Source organism: Anomalospiza imberbis, chromosome 5 (assembly GCF_031753505.1).
Source record: "Anomalospiza imberbis isolate Cuckoo-Finch-1a 21T00152 chromosome 5, ASM3175350v1, whole genome shotgun sequence".
In the NCBI taxonomy this organism is placed as follows: Eukaryota; Metazoa; Chordata; class Aves; order Passeriformes; family Viduidae; genus Anomalospiza; species Anomalospiza imberbis.
The window spans coordinates 31,955,062-31,972,490 of NC_089685.1; the positions used below are offsets into that span (position 1 = coordinate 31,955,062).

At 39.4% G+C, this 17,429-nt stretch overlaps 1 protein-coding gene across 11 annotated transcripts in view; it reads left to right on the forward strand.

Annotated features, from left to right (window-relative positions):
* Positions 1 to 17,429, forward strand: part of MON2 (MON2 homolog, regulator of endosome-to-Golgi trafficking) — a 95,330-nt gene that overhangs the window by 62,245 nt on the left and 15,656 nt on the right. For 9 of the 11 annotated variants that reach the window (XR_010999080.1, XM_068190090.1, XM_068190093.1 and 6 more), the window contains one exon: positions 1,275 to 1,417. Coding sequence is in view for 10 of the 11 variants with exons in the window: in XM_068190090.1 (XP_068046191.1) it covers positions 1,275 to 1,417 (143 nt within the window). In the remaining variant the exon portion in view is untranslated. Of the gene's footprint in view, positions 1 to 1,274; positions 1,946 to 17,429 lie in introns of those variants that run through there. The other 2 variants (XM_068190094.1, XM_068190095.1) reach the window with 1 other exon arrangement.

The following is a 17,429-nucleotide window of genomic DNA, read 5'->3' on the forward strand; positions in this document are numbered from 1 at the left end:
TTTATAATTACCTATCCTGCTCCTCCTGTAAGCTGCACCTCTGGTATACATGGAGAGTTCCTGGAAGGAAACTTAATCATGAGTCTTGGTTAAGTCCACTGTATTGGACTCTGAAATTCTGACAGAATTGTGTATACAACATTTCCCTCTACCTCCCTGCTTTTGATAATAGGAGGAATAGGAAAAAAACCAAAAACCTTTTTAATCCTCAAACAAACAAACCAGCCTTTCCAGAAAAACACAGGCAGGTGGGTTTCTGGAAAGAGGCAGTGCCTCATTTGCATCATCACTGAGTAGCCAGGGTTATGGTGATGTGGTTTCCAAGGTTTCATGGCCAAAGTGTGCAGGTAGAACTATGCCAGGATGCATAAAGCCTTTTGGCTAACCCTAAAGCTAACTGAACTGCTACTCTGGTGGGTCTTCCTCTTAAAGGAGTAGAGAAGCCAACTCAGCTGGACTGTTCCCCACATCCCTCTTCCTGCAATGAGAGGCATTCTTCCCTTGTCCATATGCAGCAGTGCTTGCCAAACCTCCCACACACTTTCTCAGAAAGAGAACTACTGGACAAATTACAGAATCATTTCACTCCCACTTCTTCTGCCTTTTAATAATTTTGTTTACTTAAGATAATTATTAATGTTGTCTGAAGCCAGGGGTTTGTTCTCTTTTGAAAGCATAGCTAAAACAGAAGTAAGCAAGGAAGTGACATAATAACAGGAATCATGCTAAAATGTTTAATTTTACTTGTTGGACTAACAAAACTTTACCATGGATATTTTTTGTCTTTGTCCAGTGTTTTACCTTTGCTTTCTATAGCTCTTGTAATCTGAAATGATCTGAAATCAGTAGAAAGTGTCATTGCTGAGAATTTTCCAAAAGTGCAATGTGCATCCAGTTCAATTTTCTGTCAATAGCTGAGAAAAGCAGGCAGAAAACATATGTATTACAGATGGAAGTATTATCTTAAATTTGTCAGTTCTTCATTCCAAAGACACAGTGAATGACTCATATGTAGAAACACAGGTGTGTAGCACCACTTTAAGGATATTATCCCACATGGCCTCTGGCTGCAGCTGAAAAAACAAATGGTGGTTCTGCAGAAATCCTGGCCCGTATCTGAGTGTCCTGCATGGATGCCATAGTGTCTGTATCGCACTAAGTACCTATGTTCGGGCACACTGTGAATCTGCCATCACTTAGAGGGATTGGAAGAAATCTGTTGTCAGTGTTTGGACAGTGGTAAGTGATTCAGTCTTTTCTTTTCTTCCCTGCAGTTGATTCTAGCACATGGGCACAAGTTATTGCCTTGTACCCAACTTTAGTAGAATGTATCACCTGCTCATCCTCAGAAGTGTGCTCTGCTTTGAAGGAGGCACTGGTTCCCTTTAAGGACTTCATGCATCCACCAGCAGCCAAGGTACAGAATGGAGAGTCTTGACCCCATAAAACTTCTTTTTATTCTTGAAAGGATTATCCAAAAATGTTTGCTCCTGAGTGAAGTTTCTCTGAGGAAATCTCTTGTGACTAGTACTTTGGCAACCAATGCTGACTGCCTCTTAACTGTACTAACAAGAGCTCAGTAAGTCGTGAATACAGGCTTTATCTCAAAGGTTCCAGAGTGAGTAGCAGTGCAAACCTTTAATAAATTTAATTGACTAGTTGGAATCATTTATAATCTATTGTACTTGCTACAGTATCTTGAAGTGGTGATTGAAAAGTGGGCTTATGTACAGCTTGTTGTGTACGTGTTAATGATGTAATTAAAATATTTCAATTCAGTCAGATTTATTAGGCTGGTGTTTTGCACCCTTTTTTGAAGTACGAATTGTACTAAAATTTTATGCAAGATGGTACTGTAACATTCCATATATCTGTAACCAGCCTTTGTAAACAAAGGGAACTGATATACTTGTGTGTATAATAAATGGTACAGTTATGTATAAAATAGTTGCATTTATTATTTAAATTCTTTTAAAAATATTGATAATGTCAAACGCTTGAAAATGTATTTATTATGAATAAGTTGTATGCTTGCATTTTTACTTACAGTTTGCCTTCTAAATTGCCAGATATGCTCATTCATATCTGATCATGTTAGTTTTTGCTTAATTGAATGTATCTTCTTTGTGGCCATTGGACATCGGCTAAGGGTCATATAATGAAAGATTGAAGCAAGCAGTCACAGTCTGCTGATCTCAAACTTCAGAGTAGTTGACCTGAAATAAGTTTGAATATGCACAAATCCACTGTAGCACTTCAACACTACCATACCTCACTTCATAATAAATTTGTTTCAAGACTTTTGTTCTACTTAACTCTATCCATTTTTGCAGTTGCAGCCTTGCTTTAAAAAGAAAACAGACATATTTGAGGGTTGTTAGCCTTTTTTGACCTTCTTGGCAAGTATCACAGTCTTTGAATCATGACCCAGGAAAGGCAAGTTCAAATATCTAAAATACTTGGCTGTAATATTTTGTTCAATAATTTTAAGTGTTTTGTTTTGTAATGTTTTTTCAACCCAAACAAATTGTTCTAATAATTTAATTATAAACTGTGTCTGATAAAGTCCATGAGAAGTGTATTTTTGAAGATAGATACTCAGTTAGAAATGCAGTAAAATTTGTCATTAAGTAAATGTGAATTTGTTTCACTTTAACATAATACACAATTGAAGCAAAACACTTTTAATAGTATTGTTTTTAAAGTTTGTGATCTAGCACTTAAATTCTTATTTAATGAATTTTGATTCCAATAATGTTTCATTTCAAAAATGTATTCACATTTTTAATCTGTGATGTGAAAGCACAAAGGCCAAATGTAAAAAAAAAAAAAGGTGCCTTTTTATGGATTTCAGAGCTTACCTTTAGGGTTTTGTTTCTTCAAGTCTTTTGTAGATATTAAAAAATTGTCATGCATAAGAAATGGTATTACATCTGTTTGCTTTGCACTTTCCTCGCTCAAGGAACACTGATTGATACACATGAATAGGTGTAAAAGCTGTAGAAGCTTCAAGCTGAAGGTGTGATAAACTGGCCAGGGTTACCCTGCATTAATAATGTTCTCTAGGCAGTTCTTTGGACAGCTTGCTTCCACAAGTCTCCAGTTTATGATCATTTTTAAAAGCTTTCTGTTTTAAAGTATGTTAAATATTAAGGAGGCTTCAAGACCTTGCACATTTCTGTGACCAGAGTTGCATAGGACATAATTGCCAAACCTGAATAGTTTTAAGAGATTACACAGTTTACATTAAGGAAACAAATGTTTCTTGTTATAGAATTTATGTCAAAATATCTTCTCTGGAGGACCAGTTCCAGTATACTGCAGAACTGAATCTTACAAAAAAGTAGCATCATCCATACTCCGAAAGTGAAAACCTGACAACTGCTCTCCTAATTAGTGGAAGATAATTCAAGGTCATTAAAGAGACAAACTGTAGGACAGGAAAGAAGGAAATTAATTTATTTTAGAATATATAGGTGTGCAGTCCAAGCTATGGGTGAATTTGTTTCTAATTAGTTTTGAATTGATTTTTCAGTGATATTACAAATGCATTTGTCCATTTAGGCAAATCTTCATCTTTATCTGTAATTCAAAAAGGGATACATGAGTCTTTCTTGACTCTAGAACTTAGACTACTTTACAGCTATGAATATTAATCTTCAAAAGATTTTAAAATAAACTACCAATGAGCTAACTTACCATCCTTTTCTCTTAATTACAAAATGAATAACTGTGCGATTTGAGGCATGTTTTGGACATGCAGTCTGAGGTGGACCATATTAAAGCTGCTTTTTTGTATTTTGTATAAATAGTTTGAAAAGTAAAAACTAAGCTCCTTAGCTTAGAAAATGTTTTTATTGACTAATTTTGTCTGTGAACAAAAATTATTCCCTTTACTGTGCCTTCTTGTCCAACACTCAAATATTTCTTCCAACTTGAAATATCAATTTCTTTTTTCTATTTGTGTTTTTTGCTAAGTATTCTTAGGGCTTCTTTGAGGCAAGCAGCATTTTGAATATTTAAATTTCACATTTTTACATGTTTCTAGCAAGGTAAGTCTTGTTCCAGAAGAAATTGAATTAATTTAACATTACCTGTTGAGTAGACCCATGTCCAAGTTCATTTCAAGTCTGTAGGGTTGCTTAGTCATGAGAATTAAAATCTGTGGACATTTTTAGGATGGGGTCTGCAGTGTGTTGCTGAAGTCAGCTAGAAAACTGCTTCAGCTGACTGTATAGAAATGTGTCAGCTGGAAGTCGGAAGATAAGAATTAACTGCTAATTAAATGTAACCACGATCTTCACCTTTTGCCTTCTTGTTCACAACTTTAAAAAAGACGCGGATGGGAATCCAAAGAGAAAATGATTAGATAGATTATTAGCATGTTCATATCAAGACTTTGGATTACTTGGGAAAACTTGGACATCTCAGTGCTATGACCACTACTTTAATGTACATGAGGATTTAAGATTGAATAGTAACTGATTATGAAAAAAGAACAGATGTCTCAAGCTGGGAAGTTCTTACAGAAAGTCTTATTCCCAGAAGTAACCTACAGTACTTATTTGCTTATCATCAGAGACGGTTATCTAACTCGACATCTGTTTTGTTCTTTTGTACATGAGCCTGCTTCTCCACCTGCTTTACTGGTGAACTGTGGAATGTTACTGGACGTTAAACCACATGAAATACATGGTCACAGTTATTTACACGAGTAAATAAGAATATGTCTGTGAAACTTGAGTAGTTTATCATTGTACTCTGCAGATGGGGTTCTTTTTTTTACCCAGGTTGAGTTGTTTCTTGCCAAAGTGCAAATCTTCTCATTGCTGGCCTTGAACTCTTCAGGCAAGATACTTTTAGTGAGGCTAATGCCTTTCTTTTCCTCACAATGGCAAACACAAGTACTAGTCATCACTGTATTTTAAGGAAACCCATATAGAAGCTCAAGATACGAGTATTGTTGGGAGGAGGAAAGCACATTTTCTACTCATCTGTTTCTGTACAGCTCAGTTCTGTGTCTCTTCACTAGCTGTTCACCTCACATTTGCAGCTAGCTACTCATTTTCTGTATGCAACTTGTGTGTTGAATTTTTTTTGTTTGTTATGGTGATGGCTAATCAAAAACATCAGAAATCTACTGCCAGTCTATTGCTTGTGCAATTAATATGAGTAACAAAGATTGAAGAAGCTTGCCTAGAAAAGGGAAAGAGGAGAGAAAATGGTTTTATGTTGTCAAATTGACTGAGCCTGAAGAATTTCTTCCTGGTATTTAAAGAACTAATCTGAGTAACCTTAGCATTTTTAAGATCATCTTTGTGGTGTCCTTGTGTCTGTCAGAGTAACATGCTAAAAACTGATCCTCCTTTTTCTAAGCTCCTTATTTAAGAATTTATGCCTTGATTTTGAAACAACTGATAAAAAGGATAAGATTTACCTGTGTGTTTAGTGTGCTAACTGCAGGATTTCACTAGCAAGAGACGAGACTATTCATTGCTTGAATTTACTTCCTATGTTTAGAGGAACTCTCAGATAAGCTTATTTTTATTGATCATTTTGATAAGCTTTTTTTTCCTCCATGTTAACACATTTATTTCCACTTTTGATCCCGATGCCTGCCTTAAGAACTTACTTCATAAGTAATCTCATTTATCAGCAGTGTAGTTATCTTTTCACCTAAAATGTATTCCTTATGGAAAGAATGAGTTAAGTACAGCTACCATATCAATCAAAAATATTGCGATGTTGAAACATACTCGAAGGCATCGGCTCCTTTGCCTGTTTTGTTTTCAGAAGAGATTATCAATAATTAAATAAGAAAGGAAAGCCCTTGGAAGTCAGGTATCTGGCACCTTCACAGTTTTGTTACTGAAGACCCTGATCTTCAAACTAGTCATTCCTGCTGCTCTCTGTGCAAAAAACATCTGCCTTAGACTTGACATGAGTCTCCAGTGGTATCTCCAAAGCTGAAGCTGCTTGAAGACTGCAGAAGTTCATGAGGCTGTGGTGGCTGGAAACGTGAAGCCTGGTATCACTCAGTTTGATGGTTTTAATGTTACCTATTTCTTACTTAGAACAATTAAAGTTAACAATGAATTGCTTACATTTCTGGCTTCCTTGCCAGAAGACGCACACTTCTGTCTCACTTCCGTCCCAAAGACCAATGCCTGGTCATGAGGGGTGGGGCTGAGAGGCTCCATAGAAAAATGGCAGCCAAAACTGGATTGCCACCAATTCAGAGAGAGCACAGAGAGCAGTCTGGTTTTGATCAACCTCTGTCATGAGAAAACATGGAAGGGGACAGGAATATTAAGTGCATAGTGCTCCTGGGATGTACATGTACAAAGAACTGGTTTCTGGAGCCCATCACAACTATTACTTGCAGATCTACTTACTGAACATCTGTTCGTGCCTCTGGGCTTGGTGAAACATTATACGGTACTACCTTAGCACTAAAATGAGCTCCAGAGTCTACACAAAATACTGCCCTAGAACAAATGAGGAGAGATAAACATTTATCTTAGAACAGACTTATTTCAATTAAATATTTTCTCTCAAAATACAAAATTAATAATGTCTGTAACAGCTGTATGCACTATATTGTTAAACTTTTAAGCAGTTTTGTGGCCATAGTCTCAAAGAAAATGCACTGAACTGATGGAGTAGCACAAGCCCCTCCCTCTTTATAGAGTGGGAAGCAAGTTTTTGAAGTACTAAACTTCAGTCTGATAGTAGTAGCTCTTTCCTGCAGGTTAATACCGCTTTAACCAATTCAATTCAAACAACTAGGTCAAACTTGGTAATGGGTTAGGAATTGAAAAAAGTTTTGCCTTTTTTTTTCCTCTTCCGTATACACCTGTGAAGGTAAAATCTGCTCTCTCTAAAAGCTGAAGGCAGTGGCAACCAGAAACGATAGTTCTGTACTCTCTGTTAACAAAATGTATTTCATGGATGTATTCAATACATTTAAAAGAGATCAATCTAAGGATTATTTTGAATGCCATTTTTCATGTTGTACTTTGAATCCAGACAGAGATCTTGTCAAACTAATGAAGTGTTAAATTATCAAAAAATGTACTCATATGTTTTCAAATAAAATGTAACCATTTAGCATCTAACAAGCGATATAATCTTAGCTATGTAAAATTAATTCCCTAGTTTTAAAAAGTTACCAGACTTAGTGGGACTATATTTAATTGCAAACAAACATTTAAATTATTGTTAATGAAATAATAATCTTTTAGAGGAGATGAATGTAGGTGCAAAATCAGGCTTAAAATGTAGTTTCTTGTTTATTTAAGTCATTATTAAATAGAAGTTAGTTTTGACAGAAATAATTCCTCCTGTACTAAACTTAGGAGAGGCAGTATGGAATGCCTGCTTTGAGATGCACAAGTTAGATTCCTCTTCTGAGGTTTAGGTAACTAAAAATTTGAGGTCTACCACAAGATTAACTAACCTGGCTTTCATTTGTAGTCAGGGAAGACAAAATTGGCAGGCCTGGCAGTAGAGTTATTCCATCCTAAAAGGTCATCTAGTTGCGATGTGGAAGTGACAGTTCTTGCTAACAGAGCACAGGACAACTTCCTTAGGCTTAGGCATCTGGTGTTTCATGGTGTTTTTTTAGTTTACTTTAGACGTCTCAAAATGGAGAAAATGAGAGAGCCACAGTAAAAGCAGTTGACTTTGATGCTACAATGTCTTGATGGTGCTACAGTTTTTTTGAGTTCCCCTAAGAGCATCTTCTTTGTGGAGTTTGTTTGTTTGCCTTTTGGGTTTTTACGTATCTCTTGTAAGGGCTTGCTCTGAGGCTTGTCTGTTTTTTCCCTGGGTGAAGATAATGTTCAAATATTTATCTGTTGTACTCTGTGTCTGCAAGGGACAACATGCTGTGACTTTCTTGTAGTCATGGCATTAGTCTAAATAATTGCATGAAGAGTTAAAAGATTTACAGTTACTGTTAGTGTACAAAGCTGAGCTCTTTTTGAGCCCTAAATGCTCCCTGCTACTGATCCATCTTGGTTTTCCATTGGTTTCCCAATTTGGATGAGTACATGATGTTACTGTCTTCATAAACTCATTGAAGAGAACTAACCATTTCCATTACTGCTACACTTTTGTACACTCATCAGGTTATTTTTCTGATTGTTTTATATATTACATTTAACTGCTGCTTTTTTCACAAGTGTTTCAGATCAGCACGGTTACAGTCACTTGATACTGTCCACTTGGGTGCCTGAATTCTTATTTTTGGCATTTGAATTTCTCATCTCTTAGGAAAATGAAAAAATACTTGCCAGTAAACATGAGTTGTTTGAAAGTCCCTGCACATTTACACTCTTGGTAAACAAAACTTGAATTACTGAAAGTAACTAGGGCTCCCATCCTCAAAATCTTTCAGAGCTTTGCATCATGGCATGAAGCAGCAAGGTGGCTGGTTCCAACAAACATCAGGGATTGAAAGCTTGCGGATTGGTGCCTGTATCCAGCTGCAGCCGTGCATATTCCCTAACCTTTTAGGTAATATTTCATTGCTTTCCAGGATCTACTGTGATAGATCTTGGACTTTTACTTTTTAGATAAATGCAACTCAAAAAAGATGTGTAGGTCTTCTGATTTGCCATATAATAAACTGTGATGTATGCTGAGTTATCTGCCAGTAGTTTGTACTGATGTCCAATTACAATTTTAAAAACAACTTCTGTTTAGACATGATAAATATTTCAATTATTTAACTTGCCAAACTCCAAAAAGAAAGAATATTTTACAGTTATCTCCCCTTCTTATAATGAATTTATCCAAATGATGTGGTTTGAATTTACGTTTTACTTTTGCCCAGAAGTGCTGATTTTCTTCAAATAGAAATTGCTTACTCCTTGTCTAAGAAACTTTCTAAATATTCTCATGATATTAGATGGATTTCAGTCTGTTAATTAATGAATATAAAAGATACCTTAATTCAGGAAAATAAGTCATTGGGATGTGAAATACTAATAGTCTTTTGTAAATGTTGCTTTACATTATAGTTGAGGTGGCCTTCGAATAGAAGGGAGCACATTAAAAAAAAGGTAAAAATTAACTCAGAATTAAATAAAAACTTTATTATTCTAAGTTTGCAGGATTTTTTCCGCTGCTAATATATTTTGTAATATACTTTAAAATAAATCTGATTATTTAATAGGAAAAATAGTATGAAAATATCTAGCTTTTGCCTTTTCTTCTTAATAAGCACTGAAATGTCCCAATTTTAAACTGTATTTCTTTTTCAGAACTGAGTTTTTATGTGTTCACCAACTTAACTGAGTAGGAACGGAGCCTACATTTCCTTAGTGCATCCATATTTGTAATGCTTTGCCTCTCCTTACATGACCTCAAAAATTATAGCAATTAAGTCTCACTGTCTCTGTGAAAAATATGGATTTACGGAGGAAAACAGGAATTGAGAGAAAGCAGTCTGGAGGAGATCAAACAGTCTCTTTCAGAACCAGAAGTAAAGGACTGAGTTTTTGGATGTTTCTGTTTTGTCAGCTGTAGAATGTTCTTTAATGTGCCATGCTCTATCAAAAACACATGAACTTCAGGATCACCTCATCATACAATCTCTTAGCATGTTTTCTTCAACAGAATATCACTAGTTTAAACGTGTTTTAAACAAATGATCAGTGACCTGATTGTGCTTGATGCTTCATGCATGTAGCAACTTAAAAAAGGGGGAACTACCTAATTGTAATGTATTTTGTCTTTGTCTCTAAGGTGGCAGTGTTTGGCTCCTTTCCAGTGCGACTTTCTCAACTACAAATTTGTTGCAAGTTGTCTTAAAAGGCATTGCATTTCCTTCTTAACCCATGTTGTAGATAGATTTTTGCATTAGAAACTTCAAGACTATTGCTCATATTCCCATTTCCACATTCTGCACCAGTGATGTTAATACAGCTTTTGAAAACACAATTAACGCATTTAAAATTTTAAACTCTTTCAGTCTGATCCCTCTGGTGTGCCGGTAGCTGTTTTTACAATAGATTTGTTCATACATGTGTTGGTGGTGAAGGACAGATAGAATAAGCACGTTAGTATTTGTAACTGTCGTGAATCTGTAATGAGGTTCACAGTGGGTTTCTTTGAGGTCAGTTTCTGTGGGAAAATCGCCATGGAGTCTGTTTACATTTAGAAAGACAAGAGCTTCCAAATTGAAAGTCCAGAGCCCAGGAAGGTACTGTATCTATCCAGAAAGCCCGTGCCCGCTGTGCGTCTCGGGCTGAGGAGCTGAAAATCCCCGCCCCAAAGCGGCCCGTGCGGTGACGGCCCGGTGGCACGTCTCCTGCTCCGCCGGCCGGTGCCGTTACCGCGCCACTCCCGGAGCTCCCGCCCGCCCCGCCTGCGCCTTCCGTGGGCCCCGTTTCGGGAGCGGGAGATCCGGCCGTGCCCGGGGCCCGGGGAGAGCGCAGCGCCCCCGTCCGTGAGGAGCGGCCCCGCGCCATCTTGGGCACTCGTCGGGGGCAGCGCTCCCCCTCCCTCCGCAAGATGGCGGCGGCCGGGTGAGTGACATGCCCGGTCACGTGGCGCGGATCGCCCCGCGCTCCCCCCCGCGCCGCGCGGTCTCTATGGCTCAGCCGGACACACGGGCGGCGGCGGCGAGGGACGGGCGGGCGGACGGAGCCGCGGTGCCCGCACGGCGCCTCCTTTGTCTGCGGCCTCGGCAAGGCGAGCGCTTTCCCCTCCCCGGCTCCCCGGCGCCCTCGCCAGAGGGCTCGGCTTCTTCCTTCCCGCCGGCAGAAGCGACGGGGGCTTCCCGCTGGGGCGACCGGGGCGGGGGTCCTTCCGCGGCCCCTTCGCCCCGGCCGCCGACACGGCGCGTCCTCGGGCGAGCGGGGCTGGGTCCGGGTCCGGGTCCGGAGCGCCCCGGCCCATCGCCGCCTCTCCGGGGAGCGGGCGGGCAGGCCCGGTGGGGGTGGCGGGAGGTCAGGGCGGGCTGGCGGCCGCCTCTCCGCCCCGCGCCCCGCTCCTAGGCGGGCTGCCCGGGGCCGGCGGGCAGGTCCCGGAGCGCCGCTGTTCCCGCGAGGGGGCGAGGAGGGCGGCTGGAGTGGGGAAGGGGGGGGGTGTCTTTCGGCTGTGTTTCTTCCCCCCCCTTCTCCCTCCCCGACTCCTCGCCTTTCTTCCTTCCCTCCCTGCTTCCCCTCCCCGCCCCATCTGTTTCAGGCTTGCGGAACTGTGGCTGTTTGAAATTAAACGTGATCTTTACTGTACCAGCTGGGGTCTGTAATGTATCTGATAAATGAAGCTCTTCCAGTCGGTTTCAGGTCATGCAAGGAAAAGGGCAAATCTGGGGATGGAGATGGGCGGGGTTTCCCTTTGCTTTTCACAGTCAGGCGAGAGGAGTCTGGTTGATGTCTGCAGCAGATAAAGGAGACGAGGATCATCAAAAGACCTCAGAACCCTTTTATCTTCTGTTTTTCTTTCTAATTTCATTTGTCGTTGCTGTGTTGTCTGCCTGCTTGTTTCCCCCTTCAGAAGGGGTCGGGAGCACCAGGGCCCTGGCTGAGGTAGTAGTTTGTGCTGTTGGTCGGGTTGTGACATTGCCCGCTGTGGAGATAACTGCGCAAGCTACTGCCTTGCTAGTGCTGGTGATGATCAGCTGCAGATGAAGACAATGACAATGGGAATCCCCTTTGTATTCCCGGGATTGCATGCTGCTGAGGTGGCAACAATTCCTTCTCCTCCTAGTTCTGCAGGAGGAATCTAGCCTTGGCCACCGAGACAAGTAGTAGGGTTCGACCCCATCAGTAGGATGCTCCTTCTTTCGCAGAGCTGGATGAAAAATCACTAGTTTCACGCTGTTTGGAGGGTACCTGAATTTGGGCTGAAGAGCAAGTGCCTGCATTTCTTCTCATGCTTAGACCTTATTATTCACCTGGCGTCCTTGAAAGAGGTGGATTTTCTATTTTGTGAAGATGGAGATCAGTGACAGACTTGTATTTTGTGTGTTCTGAATATGCAAAACTTGTATGTGTGATATTAAGTGCTTTTGTCTGAATGGTAAAAAATCTTGAGTATTTCTCTAACAAAAGCAAAAATATGTAATTACCATTATATAGATAAGTGTCTTTTTACAGTATAGTTGACCAATTGTACTGCTTGCTGCTCACAATTTTAGGTGGATTTCTGAGATATCTTTACTGTATATTTTAACTTATTGTGGAAAGCAAAGTCATCAATTTGCTGTTGTGAATTAATTAAAATTGCTGGTATATTTATAGTGATGGCTCAGGGTATCTTTGATACAAATTTTAGTGTGTTGATTGCTTATTTCAATGACTTAAACTTGTAATATATTAAAACCTTTATAATAAATGTGCATGACTGTCTCATGTTTTTAAAAACAAATTAATTTTCCAGTCAGAATTTTTATAAGACTGAACTATGAGTCTGTTAACTTTGTAGTGAAAATTAAAGCTGTAGCTAAACATTTGAAATTAAGTCGATGCCTTTGTAGTGCTTCTGGTTCACAGTTCTAATGTATTTATAAGATTGAGAAGAAACTTATTTAGCTCAGCCTCTCTTTTTGAATTGTGTGAACTCATTATGTGTTTAGAAGACATGCAAAGGTTGCTTTTGCACCTCTGCTAAATGTAAAGTGTCTTGCAGAACATAGAGAAAAAGTTTAATCTGATGATACTTCATTTTTAGCCTGTGTGCTGCATTATTCTGGTAATTCAACCTTTGTCATGAACTAAACTTTTCAAAAGCTAGGTATTCTCGTGCTCACTAACAAACCAACACATTAAGTGTTACTAGTAGCTTTTCTCTGAAGTAAAATAGCAGTCCTAGCTGTTGACTGTTTCCAAATTCAAAACACCCTTGAGTTTTTTCCCTAACTTAATTGAAGGGTCAGGAAGGATGCTGTAGCTGCCTGCATTTCACATCCTAACAAACAGGACAGACCAAGCAGAGCTTGTTTGATCTGCAAGTTAGGATGGTATTTTCACCGTCTACCTTTAGGCATCTTATTTGAACTGGCTAATCTACCAGTCCCTTTCTCTTCAGTGGGAAAGGCAGAGAAATATCCCTGATACAAACCATGCTGGCAAGTGCCTTAAGTGTTATTTGATCTGAATTAGCCTTTCACAGAGCTTGTCTCTGTATGTTGATTGTAAAGGAGGTGAAGGTGCTTCAGCTAATCTAAGTGCCTGTAGGTGGGTTGTGTGAAATTATCCTCCCTGTTGCTTTGCCTTATGTTCAGGCAACTTGGGTAGGATGGATCTTGGCTCCCATTGTAGTTTTTTGGGTTTGAGGGAAAGAATCTGAGAGAAAATATACTTGACCATGCTGCCATTAAGGACTTAGTGTTATCTGTTGTATAAAGTTTGTCCCTTAAACTTCACTTGCCACCTGAACAGTAGCGTTTTGTACTGTGGGTGACTTCAAGACAATGTTAAGAACCTGTACTAAAATGCGATAATACTATTGAAATAATGCATGCAGTGGACTACTGAGCTGCTGTGTAATGTATGACGGGGTTTGTCCCCATGTCCACATGGGTCTTGCTTGTGTATTACTCAGTAGGTTTTAGGTAAGTACATGTGAATTGTTTCTTTGAGGAGTTGCATACAAGATGCTTAGCTTTGCTTTAGGGCTATCCATACATTTCTTGGTTCAGAACATTACTCGATCGATCTAGCATTCAAAATACTGAAGTTAATCCAGTCAGATTTCATCCTTGTCCCGGCCTTAGCCACTGTTTAACTGTCCACCTTACCTAGTGTACTTGTATGAGGAAGGTTGCAATGAAAAAAAGCTTTGAGGCAGAAAGATTAATTCTTGGTGCAATGGAGAGCCTTACCTTAGAGATGTTGTAAAAGTCAAGGCTCTGAAAATACTGTGAAAACCAGAAATGGCAGGAGTAGCTCATATATTGTAAATTTAGTAATTGTTTATTGTGATTTGATGAATTAGTTTGGAGAGAAAAATTTCATCATGCCAATTAAAAAGCGGTACTGCTGACATGTTAGTGTCATGGCATCGTCTTTTTCTTAGATATTTTTCCCCTTTATTCTTCAGAGATTTCACTCAGTCAAACTTTTTGTGTGAATTTTAATAGAAACATTAAAATAGGCAAATAGCTGAGTTGATGGAATTTCTCTGCAAAGTTATTCAGTTTATAGTGTCCCTATTGTGTATTGTTTGCTGTGCTGGGTGAGAAAGTACTGCAAGAAATGTTCGTCTGTAGCTTTTCTGAGCACTTCTTTTGACTCATGGAATAATAAAAATGCAGAGATTCATGGCATAGTCGATTAAGCTTTGGATGCTCTTATTCCCTGGTTTGATGTCTTTTTGTGCTATTGTCTTACCTATTTTGTGAAGAGCAGTCACCAGCTGCTCACCCCTCCAGCTACTGTCTGTCAATTCTGCTTCTAAAGATACTGGCATGCATCAACCTATAAAATCTTAGATCCAAGATAGTTACTTCCCTGCAGGGTGCAGTTGCCCTCTCTGTCACCAAGGAGAGTGCTGTGTTCCCATGCTGGCAAAATTGGTATCTGAGAACTTGTCTTCACTGGGGGCTGGCTTGGGCCTTTTACTTTTTTAGGTCCTGGACCATGCACATAATAATGACTGAGACCTCCCACTTTACACTGGGCAGCAGCTTGAGACAGTAAGAGGAAATGCCAGTTTTTAGAGAAATACATCTCTAAATACATAAGCACATACTTAAAATGCTTCAGTGCCTTAGATAAATTATGTGTGCCTTTCATTTGATACTTCCCCGTAAGAATGAGTAGTAAATTAACATAGGGAAATGTTTACTCTAGTAATTACAAATTAAAGTGGACCACATCCTTTATGTTTACGTGCATCTTCCACTATCCTGTGCCTAAGTGTTACTCAGTGAAATCAGAGAAATTAGTTCAAGAACATTGCTTCTGGAGGAGGTTTTATATCTGTTACATATACACATGTACATACATATATACACACATATATACACACATGGTATATGCCTCTAGGGAGATTCTGCAGCAGAAATGGAAGTGTCACTCAAGTGTGAATGTTTGGGAAACTGGTCTTATATATGCATTACACTTCTCTAGAATATCTTGAGTATTAGTCTTATAATTCTTTTTTGGGTCAGTTTTTACAAATGTATACATTAATTTTTAAGAAAGTAGTCAACCTTTTCATCTGAGAAGAGTCTTTTAGCCTCTCAGCTACATTAATATATAGGCTGTGTGAACTTCTGTCCAAAATGAACACATGTCCCACCACTGAAGGTGTTAGATATGAAGAGAAATATAACAGCAAAAGTTACCTGCAGTGGGCATCTGTTGGAATCCCTGAAGTGAAAGGGCTTGCATTTAATGGAAAGGGACAGGAGTGTTTCCTTGGACAGGGAAATTGCTACATCACAGTGAAAGCTGCCGTGTTTGCTGTGAGAAGCAAGCCAGAAGACTGAAAGTGAACTTCTATTTCTTTTCCATGTCCAAGACTTAACCACCAGAAAAGGCTGTCTTACCTGGGCTTAGTTTCTCCTACCAAGTTTGGTTATTTCTGCTGTTATTCTGTTTCCTTTGTACCTAAAGTTCTTGCTCTTGCTTTACTAGTTTGTCTAGCTGCTTGTCTCTGCAACCCAAGCAAAACTGCCTGTATTTTCTCAGGTGATAGCATTTGAAGTTTGCCTGCTTGTTTTAGGCTTCTGGTGAAGGTTTGCAGTGGGTGCAACAAAGAACTGGGTTGATGCATGAGGTTAACTACATCCAGAACTTAGTGATGCCAGTGTGTCAGTACACACATGGAAAAGAAATCTAGTCTTGCACATTCTTTCATAAGTGCTGGAAATCTCTTATTCTTGGCCAGCTAAGAAAATAGCATCCATGACACCTAATTATCACATCCCTTCCTGGTCCCTCATTACTTTATCTCTATTTTCTACCCTCTCCACAGTAACTTCATCTCTTTTCAGCCACTTGAAAGAAGGTTGATGTTTTAAAGGAAAATTACGTACTTCTTACTTCATTGAAAATAGCTTTAAACATCTTGTTAAATTAGTGTGTTATAGCCAAATTGTTCCTTTCATATGAGGAGAACTTGGAGTATGCCTTATCCCGTTCTGAATGATGCTTTGCCATCCATTTCACCTTTTGCAAGAAAGAGGATTTTGTCTTAAAATTAACCAGCCTTGTCCCACAAAAATGAGAAGAAGGAATTGGTATGAAAATGCTGGCATTGAATGAGACAAGGTCCTATTTATCCTTTCTTCTCTGTGGAGGTTTATGTGTATTGGAAGAGGGGATAGTTTTGCTGTTGGTTAACTTTTGAAGTACCACATTAGGAGGAACTCTCTAAGTGATATCCCAGCGACTTCATATTACCTGAGGTGTATGTTCCTAGAAAGAACATTACTGTGGTGCCAAGGCTTTTGACCAGAGAGGCAAGAGCATCTGTTGTGTGCTACCTGCAAAGAAAAATAGTAGGTGTGAAGGCAAGTAAGAAAAAAAAGGCAACAGCTTTTCAGTTGCTTTGAAATCTACTTTTTTTTTTTTTATCTGGTTTCTAGTTTATCCGGTAAAAATCAGTGGGGTTTGTGTGTGTTGTTTTTGCTGAGGTGTTGTGTTTCAGACTGAAGCTTAGTTTTCAGTCTAAAAAGGGTCTTGTTCACCCCCAGAGTTTTTGCACCATGCTCTTAAAAGAGAGGTTGGTCCAATTAAGTTTCCAGAATTAAGCTTCTGCAAAATTAAAATAAACCTAAAATTACTAAGTTTTAATTACTACAAGCTTTGCTCATGATAGTGAATTACATTCGCTTATTTGAAATATGAAGTGGTACCTTGTTTCCTTAGGTAGGTGTAAGTGAAAGCTGTATCAGTCTTGTCCAGAAAAATGATACCCAACATGCATTGTGGTTTTGTACATTGTGTGGAGGTTTAGGCTGGGTATTAGGAGAAGGTTTGTCACCCAGAGGGTGATCAGGCCCAGGAACAGCTCCCCAGGGAGGTGGTCACAGCACCAACCTGACAGAGTCCAAGAAGCATTCAGACAAGGTTCTCAGGTACCTGGTGTGATTCTTGGGGTGTCCTGTGCAGGCCCAGGAGTTGGGCTCAGTGATCATAATAGGCTCCTTCCAACTCAGGATATTATATGATTCTAAGAGCCTTGCTGCACCCAGTTCTAGTCAGCTGGTGGAGTGGACAATTACTTTAGAATGGGTAAATCTGATGTCCGAAATGCTACTGGGATGATGATACAAAAACCTACTGCATGATGTTTTCTCTACAGTTCTCAGGCTAAGTAGAAAATAAATCACTTCCTTACCTCCACTTACCTACCTGCTTACTTCATAAGGAGTCAGTATCTACACAGACAGTGGCCTGTACTGAATATGTGGTATCTGTGCTTTCTGAGGTCTACTTTCCCAAGGTGATAATTGTAAGTGCTAT